The 15,926-nt window shown below is 36.0% G+C and overlaps 1 protein-coding gene across 9 annotated transcripts in view; it reads right to left on the bottom strand.

Moving 5' to 3' along the window:
• Window positions 1–15,926, bottom strand: part of KDM4B (lysine demethylase 4B) — a 286,229-nt gene that overhangs the window by 113,808 nt on the left and 156,495 nt on the right. For all 9 annotated transcript variants that reach the window (XM_069086768.1, XM_069086769.1, XM_069086770.1 and 6 more), the window contains one exon: window positions 8,107–8,210. In XM_069086768.1, coding sequence (XP_068942869.1) covers window positions 8,107–8,210 — 104 coding nt within the window. The remainder of the gene's footprint in view (window positions 1–8,106; window positions 8,211–15,926) is intronic.

Below are 15,926 nucleotides of genomic sequence, written 5' to 3' on the forward strand. Positions count from 1 at the left end.
TCTCTCTCTCTCTCTCTCTGTCTCTCTCTCTCTCTCTCTCTGTCTCTGTCTCTCTCCCCCTACGTGTGTGTATGAGTGTGAGAGAGAGATAAACAGAGAGAGAGAGAGAGAGAGAGAGAGAGAGAGAGAGAGAGAGAGAGAGCCCAACACTGCCAGAAGAAAGGGCAGATCAGGGAAACTGGTAGATAGAAGCAAAACAGTGTCAAGAGGGAAAGGGTGAAAGGAAAGAGAGAACAGAGAGAACAAACAGGAGGAAAAATAGTATGGAGGGAAATACAGTTAGTAATCATAGCAGTGAATGTGAATGGGATGAACTCTCCCATAAAATGAAAGCAGATAACAGAGTGAATAAAAAACCAGAATCCTATACTATGTTGTTAAAAAGAAACATACTTGAAGCAGAGAAGACACACATAGAGTAAAGATAAGAGGCTGAAGCAGAATCTATTCGCGTTAGCTGAAGTAAAAAACAAAAACAAAAACCAGGGGTAGCAATCTTGATCTCACACAAAGCAAAAGCAAAAATATATCTAATTAAAAAGGATAAGGAAGGAAAAATTACATCTTGCTAAAAGGTACAGACAATGAAGCAATAGAAATAGTAAACATATGTACACCAAATAGTATAGCATCCAAATTCTTAAAGGAGAAATTAAATGAGTTACAGGTTCATGACCAAACAAGAGATAGAGAACATTATGAAATGCAAAATAGATAATTTTGATTATATTAAATTTAAAAGCTTGTGTATAAACAAAACCAATGCAACCAAGATTAGAAGGAAAGCAGAAAGCTGGGAAACAATCTTTACACCAAGCATCTCTAATAGAGGCCTCATTTCTCAAATTTGAGAACTGAGTCAAATTTATAAGAATAGAAGTCATTTCCCAACTGATAAATGGTCAAAGGATATGAACAGGTAGTTTTCAGATGAAGAAATCAAAACTATCTATAGGTATATGAAGAAGTTCTCTAAATCACTTCTGATTAGAGAAATGTAAATTAAAACAACTCTGAGGTACCACGTTATATCTATTACATTGGCTAATATGACAAAAAAAGAAAATGATAAATGTTGGAGAGGATGTGGGAAAATTGGGACATTAATGTACTGTTGGAGTTTTGAACTGATCCAACCATTCTGTAGAATAATTTGAAATTATGCCCAAAGGGCAATCAAAACTATGCCATACCCTTTAATCCAGCAATACCACTTCTAGGTCTGTATCCCAAAGAGATCATTAAAAAAAGGGAAAAGGACCCATGTGTGCAAAAATATTTAGAGCAGCCCTTTTCATGATAGCAAAATATTGGAAATTGAGGGGATACCCATCAACTGGGGAATGGCTAAATAAGCGATGGTATAGGTAATTGAATACTATTGTGCTATACAAAATAATAAGCAGGAAGATTTCAGAAAAACCTGTAAAGACTTGTATAAACTGATGCAAAGTGAAAGGAGTAGAAGCAGGAAAACACTGTGTACACAGCATCAGCAATATTGTATGATGATCAAGTATGAATGATGTAGCTCTTCTCAGCAACAAGATCCAAGACAAGTATAAAGATCCCATGATGGAAAATGCTATCCACATCCAGATAAAGAACTAATGGACTCTAAATGCAGATTGAAGCATACTTTTTTCATTTGCTTTATTCTTTTTCATATTTTTTTCCTTTTGTCTGTTTCTTCTTCCATATCTGTGACTAACATGGAAATATATATTACACGATGGTACATGTATAACCTATATCAAATAGCCTACCATTTCCAGAAGTGGGGAGGAAGGAAAGGAAGAAGAAAAATATGGAACTTAAAATCCTGTAACAATGAATGCTATAAATTGTCTTAATGTGTAATTGGAGTAAAAAATAAAGTACTATTAAAGAAAAAAGGAATCAAGAATGAAAATATTACTCCAGTGGCCAGCTAGGTGGCTAAGTGGTTAGAGTGACAGGCCTGGAATTAGGAAGATTCATCTTCCTGAGTTCAAATCTGGACTGAAACTCTTATTAGCTGTATGACCCTGGGTAAGTCATTTAACCCTGTCTGCCTCAGTTTCCTTATCTATAAAACGAGCTGGAGGAGGAAATAACAAACCATTATACTATCTTTGCCAAGAAAACCACAAATGGGGTCACAAACAGTTGGACATGACTGAAAACAACAATAACAACAACAATATTACTCCAAGGAAGTATGCAAAAGTTGTAGCTCTTAAAAAAAGTACATTTCTGGGGCAGCTAGGTGGTGCAGTGAATAGAGCACTGGTCCTGGAGTCAGGAGGACCTGGGTTTGGATCCAGCCTCAGACACTTAACACAAAAACTAGCCATGTGACCTTGGGCAAGTCACTTAACCCCAATTGCCCTCCAAAAAGCAAAAAAAAAGAGCACACTTCAAGAACTGTTTGAAATATAGTGTGTCTGCAGTAAGTATTGCCAAGTGAAGCATTTAAGACCCATAAGGAAATAGGGTGAATTCTATAGAGAACCAGCACCTAGGTGGGAAATGAGACCAAATTAATCCTCAGAATTTAATAAGGTAAGATTATGTTTCTGTCAAAAAATTTATATCCTAGTGTCTTCATTTCAAGCCACAGAACAAGCAAAAATTTCCAGCAGTACTTAACACTGAGAGAGAGCTAAATTAATTTTTTCCTTGAGGACAAGCACTATTTTTTTATCCTTTTTTTTGTACTCCCAGAACTAAGCATAATGCCTGACACATAGTAAAGGTTTAAAGTTTATTGATTCTGAATCAACAGTGTGCTGTTCTTAAAGTTGGAAGAATAGGAAAAAGACCAGTAAAAATAATAATTATAATCTTTTGCTTGTCATGGGCAAAATACAAAACCCGAAATACAGAAGATTGAAAAAATGTAATTTTTAATGATGAAATTCACTTTTTCATTCAAATCTATATAAAAACTGTTATCAGAAAAAGTCCAAGGGAACTGTAAAATCTGGGCATCTTTATTAAATGGTAAAACATCTACCCCCAAAAAATGCTTTGGGGGACTAATTTTTAGTTCCACTGAGCCCAGAAGTCTTGTATTCACTGAGGGAATGATAACCTGATAAATATATTGATTCACTGAAGTAGATTTGGTCTTGACTTGTATAAATCCCCACACAGACATCATATCACAGGTCATAAAAAGTTATGCAATTCTTTCAAGAGATGAAGATAAATATGCCTCAATTGCCTAGGAACACAATGTATTTTAATGCCACTGAGAAATGATGGGGTATAATCAAGGCCAGGCTTGGGGTAAAAAAAAAAAATCAACTTCATCAGAGGACTGATTTGATGTGTGGTTTCATGATGAACTGAAGAATGTGTGTTAAATATTGTGAACTAAAACTCAAAGTGTATAAAACAAGTGTTTGCAACAAAAGAACATAGGACAATTTTTTGAAGATGTAAGAAGCTGTAAGCTTAATTATATAAATCAAATTGTTTTACTTTGTCACAGTAAATTTGTGCATCATTGTAGAGCAAAACTCTTCCCCTCTTAACAGAGGCCTTTTTTGTCTTATAAGGGGAGGGGAACCAACGTGAAGGATGTACCCAGAACCAGGCCAAATGCTGCATAACTGTTCAACCCACTAGGCCTGTAACATTCAACCCCTTCACAAATCAGGCCGTAACTGAAGATTGTTAAGTTAATAAGGTAAGATTATGTTTCTGTCAAAAAATTTATATCCTAGTGTCTTCATTTCAAGCCCACAGCGTATGTCTTGCATGTCACTGCTGTCAACATTATTCCAACTATAAATTAGAAAGTGCTCAGGATGATGGATAGGCCATGCAGAAAAGTAACAACTAGTGAAAGGAGGATGGACTAAAATGTCGTTCATGGAGAAAACACGGTAACTTCTACAAACTCTTGAATAAATGAAGAAATCAATAGTAGATTATATAAATAAGCATTTTTAATTATTAAAAGTTGATATTGATCTTTTTTCCTAAAGAAGTAAATACCATTTGAAAGATTTATAAATAGTGTGCATATTCACTTCTTTGAAGGCTTGCCAGGAATTTCAATGATAGAATCTAACCATACTGCTAAAGGATCATTTCTCTTTTTGAGTAAAAATGCTTCTTGGATTTCAACTGTACCTATACTTCAGGCTAGGATTCAAGCAGTCAGGAGAACACAAGCAAAAACTCTTATGCACCACTAATGCCAGGCAAATCAACCTAGTATGGTGGTCTTTTACTCAAATACCCCCAAGATTTACATACCAAAGAAAGGTCATTCTTTCAGGATCTCACTTAATGCTCCCCTAAGAAGTTTCCATTCTCTTGACTGAACAAGAATTTAGTTAACCCATTCATGCTTCTTGTAAAAATTAAGAGGGGTGCAGGAGGAAAAAATATCACTTCATAAACACTTATGTGTTCCAAAAATAAAGTTCATATGATTTATGAAGAAAAAGGGAAATGATACATGGAAGAGAAAATGCAACCTGGTTCTCCAGAACAAAGTGTCTCATCCACACTTAAAAGGAGGGAAGCTCTTCCTTTTGATTCATTTTTCAATATAACCCAATTTATTGTTCTATCTGTGAAAATCCCTGTTGGAGAAACACTATTTTCCAACATATTAACAGAAGGAAAACACACTACTACTCATTTAAGAGTGATTTTTCTTATTAGGTGTTTGGTGTGAATGATGCTCAAAATAAAAATGAAGACAGATAAGAGAACCAGTAGGCATTTCATAAATCAGAATGCTCCACTATCTGATAAACACAAGCAATAGCTGGGGATTGGCCTCCTGAATTCTTGTCCAGAAAAATCAAACAAACAAACAAACAAACTTCATCCACTAATATTGGAGGCTGTCTGTTTGAACTGTCAGAAACAATTTTCTATTTGCTGGTGGAATGAGGGCATGATCACAGAACTATCAACTGTACCTGAAAAATTGTTCTTCCCAGGAAGCCTTCAAAAATATTCTCCAGAAAAGCTACTTTCTATGAAGGCCTGGCCTCCAGGCTACTGTTCTGTGTCAGGAGAGCTGACACAGCCTGTTCAGAGGGATATGCATCTCTAATGTAGACTGACTCTGAGAAACACTAGCCTGAAACCTAAGCCTCACAGCTCTGAGTTGCTGTTTGGGTATTATTACTAAATAAAGCTTTAGTTATGGCAGAGGTCCACTCTTCCTTGAAAAGCTTCTTACACAAGAGAAAAGTTCAACAGGGAGCAGAAAAGAATTTCTCAGAGTCTCAGATCAACATGACAATCTCTTATAGTACTTCCTATGTTCCTTTTGCTCCCAGAATTTAGAGAAAAGAAAGAATCAATTTGAGGTCATCAAGTCCCACCCTCTCTTTTTAGAAATGACAAGACCAAAGCCCAGAGAGGAGAGATGTCTTTTCTAAGATCATTCAAAGGCATAGTGACTAAAAACCCTGGTTTTCAAAGGTAGTGCTCTCTCAACTCTTAACGTGTAGCTTCCCTTTGTGGAAGGAAAGTACAAGGGGAAGAAGAGAAAGAAAGAGAAAAAGAAGAAGAAAAAGAGAAAAGTATGAGAAAAAAGGACACTCTCAACTTGTATACAGTGACAAATATGAATCACAATCCCTGAGAACAGTCTTCAATCTTCAAGTGAAATACTTTGAAGGTTTTAAGGTGCTGAATTCAACAAGGAGACTGATACTTAGCAAAAACCAAAGTCCCTGATCCTTAGCCGTTTAGTATCATACAAGTTCCCAGTGCAGCAATAGAAAGTTCATCTCAAAACCAGATGATTTCACTTCAAATTTCATTCATCAAAACTTTTTCACTATGAAAAGTGAAACAACCTTTGAAGCAGTAAATTGAATGAGTTCACAATCTTCACGCTTTATGAAAGCCAAGATATTTTATTTCTAAACAGGTGATTCATTCCCTTAGAGGAAACTGTCGGATGGGCTTTGTCTCCCAATAATATGCTGTACCGATCTCAGTAAGATCTCCAGAGAGGATCTTTGAGCTCCAGCACTCTCGTACTAAGCCAAGATTTGAGTGTAATAATTATATATGGTGTGTTCTCTAGGGATCAAGTTGGCTTTAGAAATTTATCTTTAAGGTAGGCAAGAATTGGTTTCTGACTCCAGAGAAGTGATGAAAGAGAACTGGGTTAGAAGTTATGACCTTTATATATATATTTATATTATTTTTTAATTATATATTTATATATAAATTTATATATATATTTAAATATATAATTTAATTATATATTTATATATATCATATATATATGAGAGAGAGAAATCCTATGCTTCCAATGGTATTAAGAATTCCCAACTGAGGAAACTCTTCAAAAATATAGGTCTGCAGCTTATACTCTGAGAGAGGTACCTAGAGCACTGAGAGGTTATGTGTCCTATGCCCAGGGTCAGCTAATAGTATGTGTCAGAGGCCAGGTCTTCTCTCTATCCAGAATACATTCTGAGAAGCAACATGGCATAGTGGGGTAGAGAGATGGCCATAAAGACAGGAAGTTGCAGAAAAGATAGTGATCTGATTTGTAAGAAGTTTCCTCACCTGGAAATGCTTTATGCCAATGAAATCACAGATTCAACACCTGTCTATCTGTTCTTCAGTCAGTTTTCTGGAACTAAACTAATTCTTCCTTAACTTAGATAAATTCATAAAGCCAACTTAATCCTAGGACACCAGACTCCTTGGACATAGGAAAGGATGCATCCAATTGCAGCACAGGGGGTTTTCACTGGAAGTATAACAAAAGCACAAGGCAAGCAGTATATCTAAAATAGTTGAGTGCTAAATATTTATAAAGAGGAGCCTAAGGAGAACTTGATGTATAGCATTATGCAATGACTAGTTCAAGACTTTTGCCAAAGAATTTGACTTTCAAACCTGTAAAGGGAACAGATCTTGCTGGGGACCAATTGAAACAAAAGAGACCGGACAGAGGAAAAGATAAGAGGCTACATGTACATACTTGTAGGTATAAGGGGTGTTCCGAAGGACTAGTACCTCTGGTGTCAGGGCTGCTCATTCACCTTTGGTGTTCACCTGATTCACCCAACTCTCACCTGTGACTCCAAGAAGCTACAGTATGCACAGTGGCCACACCCAAGTAAAACCATCTTGGCAAACAGGCTAAACCAGACTGGGGGTAACTGAGAGGCCTCAAACCTGTTAGTGAGTTAGAGGGATGTCTACTCTGAGCAAGCAAAGACCTTCCCCAGTGGAACAGTTGGATAAGAATAATTTGTTCCAACAGCCATGAAGGTGGCTCAAGCAGGACACTGTGGAGTGCTTAGAGTTTGGTCAGGCAACAAAAATGCCAAGGTCATACATTGCATCTTGGGCCATTGCCAGTTGTCTTGACTTTTGTCCTGCCATTGGACTTCAATGACTCAGGGAGAGTAGGGAAGATGACTCTGAGCAACTCTAATCCATTTAATGAACAAGACAATGTCACCCATGATGTCACTGGTCCTCTTTGAAAACGAAGGACAAACAACACTTGAGAGTGGGGCTAACAAGTCTCTATAAAGAGTATGGACTCCAAGCTTGAGGCATATTCCCATTCTCTCAGTGAATGACACATCAAGTAATGAAATAAAACTGACATAATTATATCAAAAATAGTGCAAATCCTGGGGTCATAACTAGAGGAGGAAGACAAGAGCTACAATTTCAATTCAATTCAATCCAATAAGCATTTGTTCAGTTTATTTATGAAGTTCAAGACAGTGAAGTATGTATTGGAGATAATAAAGATAAATGAAAAGGAGATCCTGACCACAAGGAGCTTATAAGAAAGAGTTAAATCCAACATTTAAGACAGTAGAGAAAAGAGACTACAGGAATATACCAAGTGCCTAAAACATACCAAAGACAAAGCACAAACTGGGCATATCTGGCAAAATTATTTGATTTGTAAGCACTGAACTGGCCTTATCACAGCAAACTTTATATAGTAGTACTGGAAAAAAAACAAAACAAAAAAAACCCTACCTTCCATTAGAAAGGGAAAAAAAAGTTTCTCTAAATGAAATTGGTGACCAGAATGCAAGCATCTCCCAGACCCCAACACCATTCCACATCTTCTTGTTAAACTTTGTATGTACATACCCGATCAAAAGGGATGCTGTATTTCTTCAAGATGGAGGGAGAGATGAGAGTCATCTTGTGACGGAGAAAGGCATCACATCCCTGAGAACTGCCAGGGAAAAACCCTGGGGGAGAAAGCAAAAGCATAAGATTATCATCAGTATAGCCAGCTGTCCTAACCAGGATTAATCCATAACCCTTATTCAAAAGTCATAAATAAATACAAGTAGAGAGAAGCTCTTAAATAAGGAAAATAAGAACATATATTCATTTTCAGTCTTCTCTTTAGGAGAGGTATAATGAAAAAGAAAGGTGGGATTTTTAAAAGACCTCTAATTTATATTTTGGAAGAGTCAACTACCTCAAACTAGTTGGGGGGTAGGGGGTAGGAGGGGAGGAATCAACCCTTCTTCTCACTAAGAAGGGAGAGGAGAAGAACTTGTATTGGCATTCTGGTGCTTTCCCTTAAATCTATAATCTCCTCTTCCAAGAGTTTCCCAACTGCCTGGAGGCTGCCAATAAAAAGTTGCTGCTGCTGCACACTGTAGTCTATCACTCCAGTAACTGTTGGATGATTAATTACAATGACACATTATATGATAACAAACAAAAACCAAATGGCCAACTTGCCTATATACATTCATTCTGATATACTTCTTTATATTTCTTCTCCCTCGTGTACTGTTTTTCAACCAAACTACAATATTCACTGTCTCTTTCCTCCTGCCATTATTTCACACTGTTCTGCCTATTAAAATAGCTGATATTTCTATGACTCTTTAAAGAAGTGCTTGCTGATTTGACTAAAAGCTTGCCAAGCACTTTGTATAGCCTAACTTGAAGGATCCTTCCCAACAACCCTACATGTAGGTACGATAAACATTAATATCCCCATTTTACCGGAGAGGAAACAGATTTATACAAGTAATTTGGCCCTGGTTTTTGAGGCAGGATTTGAACCCAGGTTTCTCCCAGTTTCTTGCTAAGGATCTTGAAACTGGAAATTTTTACAATAACAATGTTATAACGTTGATTCTCCTACATGCCATTACTGACACAATCTCCCTTTCCTGGGACAGTGACTCCATCTCTTATTGCTGAGACTCAAATCTGACCACAGACTTCATCTTTAACAAGATTTTTTCTTTTCTAATCTACTTGAATTTAACACATTTTCATATTTATTTGCCTACTTCTAAAACTTATTATTAGACTATAAGTTCATTGATGGAATGATCTTTTTTTAGTCTACTATTCTCTCACCAGCAATAAACATAGGATCTTGACCATAGAGACTTTAAATAAATATTTACTAAATCTTAAACTTATTCAACAAATATGCAAGTAACTATGACATGAGAAATATTATATTCAAATATGGGTCCTCCCTTCCACATGTGTAAAAGTACATTAGCCTAATACTATTAACTGGTTTGCCAAAATATTAAAAAACAATAATCAGAGGGTTCACAATATTATGGTAGCATTTGTCTATAGTGTGCCACATTGGTCTGAATATAAATTTTTATTTTTATAAATTTTATTTTTTAATAATTTTATAAAAAATTTTATTTAATAATTTTATAAAAAATTTTATTTTTTAATAATTTTATAAAATTTTATTTTTCTTCCAAACCAATCGTATGACCTACAAACTGTGTTATTTTTAAGTGTGTATCTATACATTTTTCCCTCTTAAAAGAGGAGTCATTTGGAGGGTATCTTCTATATCTGAATCAATAGGGTATGTTATGGGCAATAGTACTAGAATTTTCTTGAACCTCAATTTTAGAGCTCTTTAAAGCTACACTCAAATTCATGTTCAAGAGCCTCCCCCTGCCCCCTCCCCCAAAAAAAATCTTGCAATTTTAGACACAATACTAAGGAGAGAGGAGGGAATAAACATTTATATAGTGCTGACACTGGTCTAAGCACTTTACAAATCTCATTTGATCTTCACAACAACCTTCCAAGGTAGGTGCTGTTGTTATGCTCATTTTACAGATGAGGAAACTGAGGCAAACAGAAGCTAAATTATTTGCACAGGGTCCCACAGCTAATTAAGTAGTAAGGCCACATTTGAATTTAGGACTTTCTGACTACTGGCCCAGTGCTTTCTCCACAGCACCACCTAGTAGCCACTAAGAAGATTCTTTCAGTCCCTGATGGAGAAGTTCCAAAGAGAGAGGCGCAGTGGGGAGAGAGAAAGGGGGAGAGGGAGAGAGGGAGAGAGAGAGACAGACAGACAGACTGACAGAGACAGAGATAGAGAGAGACAGAGACACTATTTGAGAGTTTGAGGATTTTCCAAAGCTTAAATGATGAAAGAATACAAATGACCTAGACTGCTCTGGTCTAACTTTATCTTCTCTAAACCAGTACGTTTTGGAGTTGCTGTAAGGTAGTATGCAGATGAGAGTATAACTTCATAACAAGGTTCCTGCTAACTTTCTCATTATTCTTTTATCTCCTTGCCCTTATGCTACCCTTCTGTCAGCAAAACAACTTGTCAATAATAGAGCACAAATCTATTCCTTGAAGGACCAGGAAGATTCCTATCTCCCCTTCCCATTTCCTCTACCAGCTTAAAATATCAAAGTTCTTAACAAGACCCTAGGATCACTGGGGAGGGAGATGAGGTTGTGAGGATAGGAGAGAAAGCTTTTCTGTGCCTGGTTTTCTTTACTGAGAGTCTTAGCCACCGTTTTTTAACAGAGAATAGACATTATGTCTCTACTCGCAGTGCTACCACGGGTTTAGGATTAGGATAAACTCACCCAAAAATGCCCATGGTCCACTGGGTGCATGCTTACCATCACCAAGAGAGGTTTCTAAGCAAGAGCACAGCACTGGTCTGAAAAGCAGTTATGTACACCGGGAGAGTGTACATAAATCAGCCCAAATTAGGTAATAAAAAGGAAAAAAAGTGGGTGTGCATTTGTGTGGGGAGGGAATACTTTCAATCTTGGAGAATCAACCTGATTGATGGGATATAATGCGGATGTTTTAAAAAGGGCAAAGGATTACTGAATCTACCAACTTTTTTTTTTGTACTAAAAGCATTTCAATTAGAATTATGACTGCCTGCCACAGTCTGTCGTCCTTCTCTGCAGTTTCTCTTTTTAATGCACAGTTTAAGTGGCTCTCATTAAAGCTACTAATAAAGAAGCACATTTTAAGTGATTAGCACCAATAACATGGTAACATATTAATGTTCTCTCCATGGGCTCCACAACTCTCCCAGTGAGCCCATTTATAGCTTAGCTATTCATTTTCCATATTAATTGCAAGCTCATTTCACTGAATCTCTGTAAATTATAGTTCAATGAAGCAGGGCAAGAAAAGTTTGCAAAGAACATATACAAAGAGCTTTGTTTCAGCTTCTCAGAATTATTTGACTTTGCTTTTCCTAAAAACAAAAGCCTTAGAAAAATCAGCCCAAACAGAAGACTATTGGAATCAGTATTAACTTGGAAATTTTCACTACCTCATTCGTTTTGCATTTCATAAACATCATCTATAGCATCTTCCTTTGGCACTGGAATCTCCCCAAAGAGACTACAAATCAAATCATCTAAATACTAGATTAAGCAATTCAATCCAAAGAGGGTAGTAGAAGGAGAGTAAGAATCAGAGGAAAGGGGAGAACTAAGGAAAAAGAGCTTCATGAAAAGGTACTGAGCCTTGATGAATGGAGGGCATGTTTCCACCCCTGCCTATTGGACAGAAGAGGAGAGGAGGGAGTCCATTCTAGAAAAAGAAAATAGCATACTATATATAGAGGGAGGAAGCTATTAGAAAAGAATAAAGGGCAATACTATTAACTCAATCATCACTAAGGGGAGACCCTATGGGCAACTAGGTAACTGCAGTGGATAGAGTATAGGGCCTGGAGGCTGTGAATTCAAATCTGGCCTCAGATACTTAGTAGCTATTTGACCCTGGGCAAGTCACTTAACCCTGTTTACCTTAGTTCCTTATCTATAAAATGACCTGGAGAAGGAAATGGCAAACTACTCCAGTATTTTTGCCAAGAACTAAAACAACAAAAAAGAAGAGGCCCAACCCATACCAGTCATCATCCCTAGAAGAAATCTGCAGGTTCATAATTGTTTCTGGAGGTACTGCAGTCACAACTACCAAGTCCTGATGTGATTTTAATGATTTTAATTAGTGGAAACAGCATTAAAATAAATGTACACCCACTTCCTTTGCTGTACCCTAAGAACCCAGACACCTGACAATTCAATGTGCAGTTTCCATATGCTATGTCTCCCCCAATTAGAATGTGAACTCCTTGAGGGCAATGACTAGCCTACTTTTCTATTTGTATTGTCAAGGTTTAGATCAATTCACTGCTCAGAGTAAGCACTTAATAAAATGCATGTTTCATTCATTCATTCATCCATCCATCCAAGTAGGTTCTGACCAGATTGCAAAAAAGTCTTGAATGTCAAGCTAAGGAATATGTAATTTATCTTACAGGGAATAAGGAGAGAAAGAAGTTTTTTAAGGAGATGCTATACATATATTAAAACTGCTCTGGTACCTGTGTGAAGGATGGATTGGCAAAGGCATTGGTTGGAAGTAGGGACAAAGAGGAAACTTATGAATAAGTGTCTCTTTTACCCATATTTGCTTTTAAAAAAATTAAAGGGGTGGAAGAGAAAAGGAAAGAAAAAACTGTATAGATTGATCTACATTTTAAGAATGTATAGATTGATCTACATTCTTAAAAATTCAGAATACTAAGGTCTGAGTATTAGAGAGTCTTGTCAACAACCAACCAGTTCAAACTGAAATCATCTTTTCCCCAACCACAAAACTTTCTCAATAAATCCCAGTTTTATAGACAAAGGAATCCTACTAAATTCCTTTTATGACACAAATATGGTGGTGATACCTAAACCAGAAAGAATCAAAACAGAGAAAGAAAATTAGAGACCAATTTCCCTAATGAATAAGGATGTGGAAATTTCAAATAAAATATCAGCAAAGAGATAACAGCAATTTATCACAAGGTCACTATGATCAAGTGGGAGTGCAGGGCTGCTTTAATATTAGGAAAATTATCAATATAATTGACCACATCAATTACAAAACTAACCAAAATCACATGATTATCTCAATAGATGCAGGAAAAGCTTCTGACAAAATACAGCGTCCATTTTTATTAAAAACACTAGAGAGTACATAGTTTTCCTTAAAATGATAAACAGTATCTATCTAAAACCATCACCAAGCATTACATGTAATGGGGATAAGCTAGAAGCCTTTCCAATAAGATCAGGGGTGAAACAAGGATACCCATTATCACCATCATTATTCAATATTATACTAAAATTGTTAGCTTTAGCAATAAAAGAAAAATTGAAGGAATTAGAATAGGCAATGAGGAAACAAAACTATCACTAATCATAGATGATAAGCTTAAAAGTATACTTAGAGAATGCTAGAGAATCAACTAAAAAACCACTTGATACAATTAACTTTAGCAAAGTTGCAGGATATAAAATAAACCCATATAAATCATCAGCATTTCTATATATATTTCCAACAAAGCCCAGCAGCAAGAGACAGAAAGAGAAATTCCACTTAAAATTACTGTAGACAATATAAAATGTTTGGGAGTCTACCTGCCAAGAAAAACCCAGGAACTATATAAACACAATTACAAAATACATTTCACACAAATAAAATCAGATCTAAACAACTGGAAAAATATCAATTGCTCATGGGTAGGCTAAGCTAAGTATTATAAAAATGGCAATTCTACCTGAATTAATTCACTTATTCAGTGCTGTACCAATCAAACTACCAAAAAATTATTTTAAAAAGCAAGAAAAAACAATAATAAAATTCATTTGGAAGAACAAAAGGTCAAGAACATATTACAAGATACTGTAGTAAATGACTATAGCAATTAATTATTTGATAAACCCAAAGACTCCAGCTTCTAGGATAAGAACTCACTATTTGACAAAAATTGCTAAGAAAACTGGGAAACAGTATGGCAGAAACTAGGAACAAACCAACATCCCACACCCTGTACGAAGATAAGGTTGAAATAGGTACATGATTTGCACATAGAGAATGATATCATAAGCAAATGAGGAAAACAAGGAATAGTTTACCTGTCAGATCTATGGAGAAGGGAAGAATTTATGACCAAATGAGACAGAGAACTATGAAACATAAAATGATAATTTTAGTTACATTAAATTAACAAAGTTTTGCACAAATAAAGCCAATGCAACCAAGATTAGAAGGAAAGCAGAAAGCTAGGAAACAATCTTTACAGCTAGTGTCTCTAATAAAGGCCTCATTTCTCAAATATATGGAGAACTGAGTCAAATTTATAAGAATACAAGTCATTCTCCCCAGTTGATAAATGAGACAGGAAGTTTTCTGATGAAGAAATTAAAGCTATCCATAGTCATATGAAAAAATGTTGTAAATCACTACTGATTAGAGAAATGCAAATTAAAACAACTCTGAGGTACCACCTCACACCTATCAAATTGGCTAATGACAGAAAAGGAAAATGATAAATGTTGGAGAAGTGGAAACACTGTTACATTGTTGGTAGAGTTGTGAACTGATCCAACCATTGTATAGAGCAACTTGGAACTATGCCCAAAAGGCAATCAAACTGTGCATACCCTCTTTGATCCAGCGATACCACTACTAGGTCTATATCCCAAAGGGATCATAAAAAAGGGAAAAGGGCCCACATGTACAAAAATATTTATAACAGCTCTTTTTGTGATGGTCAAGAACTGGAAATTGTGGAACTGCCCATCAATTGGGGAATGGCTGAACAAGTTGTGGTAAATAAATGTACCAGAATAATATCATTCTGTAAGAAATGATGAGAATGTAGATTTCAGAAAAACCTTTTCCAGATAAGAACTGATGCTGAGGGAAGTGGGCAGAACCATAAGAACATTGTATATAGTAACAGCAACATAGTACGATGATCAACTATGATAGACTTAGCTCTTCTCAGCAATACAATGATCCAAGAAAATTCCAAAAGATTCATAATGGAAAAATGCTATGTACACTCATAGAAAGAGCTATGGAGTCTGAATGCAGATCTTTTTTTTCTTTCTCATGGTTTTTCCCTTTTTTTCTGATTCTCCTTTCATAGCATGATTAATATGGAAATATGTTTATCATGATTGTACGTGTATAACGTATGAAAGACTGCATACTCTCTTGGGGGGATAAAATAGCAGGAAGTAGAAAAATATGGCACTCAAAAATCTTACAAAAATGAATGGTGAAAACTATCTTTACATGTAATTGGGAAAAATACAATAAAATACTATTAAGTGCAAAAAAAATCCCAGTTTTTTGGAAACATTAGAAAACTAAAAGTGAACTCAGATTTAAAGTCTACAGAGAACTGATCATCAGTATAGGAGGGAAAAGACTAACCTCCTTTTCTCATACAACTGGAACAATGACTATCTCAACAGTGTGAAGGATAGTTTGTGGGAGAGAAAGCAGTACTAGACTAAGAAAGAGATGACCTCAAATTCAAGTCCTAATTCACCTACTCACTAGCTGTGTGAATTTGGACAAGTTATTTAACTTCTCTGGGTTTGAGTTTCCTCAGCTGTAAAATGAAGAAAGTGAGGCAGTTTCAATAACTCTTAAGATCCTTTCCAGTGCTATATGTAAAAGAAAGGAAGGAAGGGGGAGAGGGAGAGAGAGAGACAAGGAAGGAAGGAAGGAAGGAAGGAAGGAAGGAAGGAAGGAAGGAAGGAAGGAAGGAAGGAAGGAAACAAAGAAAGAAAGAAAGAAAGAAAGAAAGAAAGAAAGAAAGAAAGAAA

This window comes from Petaurus breviceps, unplaced genomic scaffold, assembly GCF_028583685.1.
Source record: "Petaurus breviceps papuanus isolate PSGF00001 unplaced genomic scaffold, PetGlider_PUasm1.0 180, whole genome shotgun sequence".
In the NCBI taxonomy this organism is placed as follows: Eukaryota; Metazoa; Chordata; class Mammalia; order Diprotodontia; family Petauridae; genus Petaurus; species Petaurus breviceps.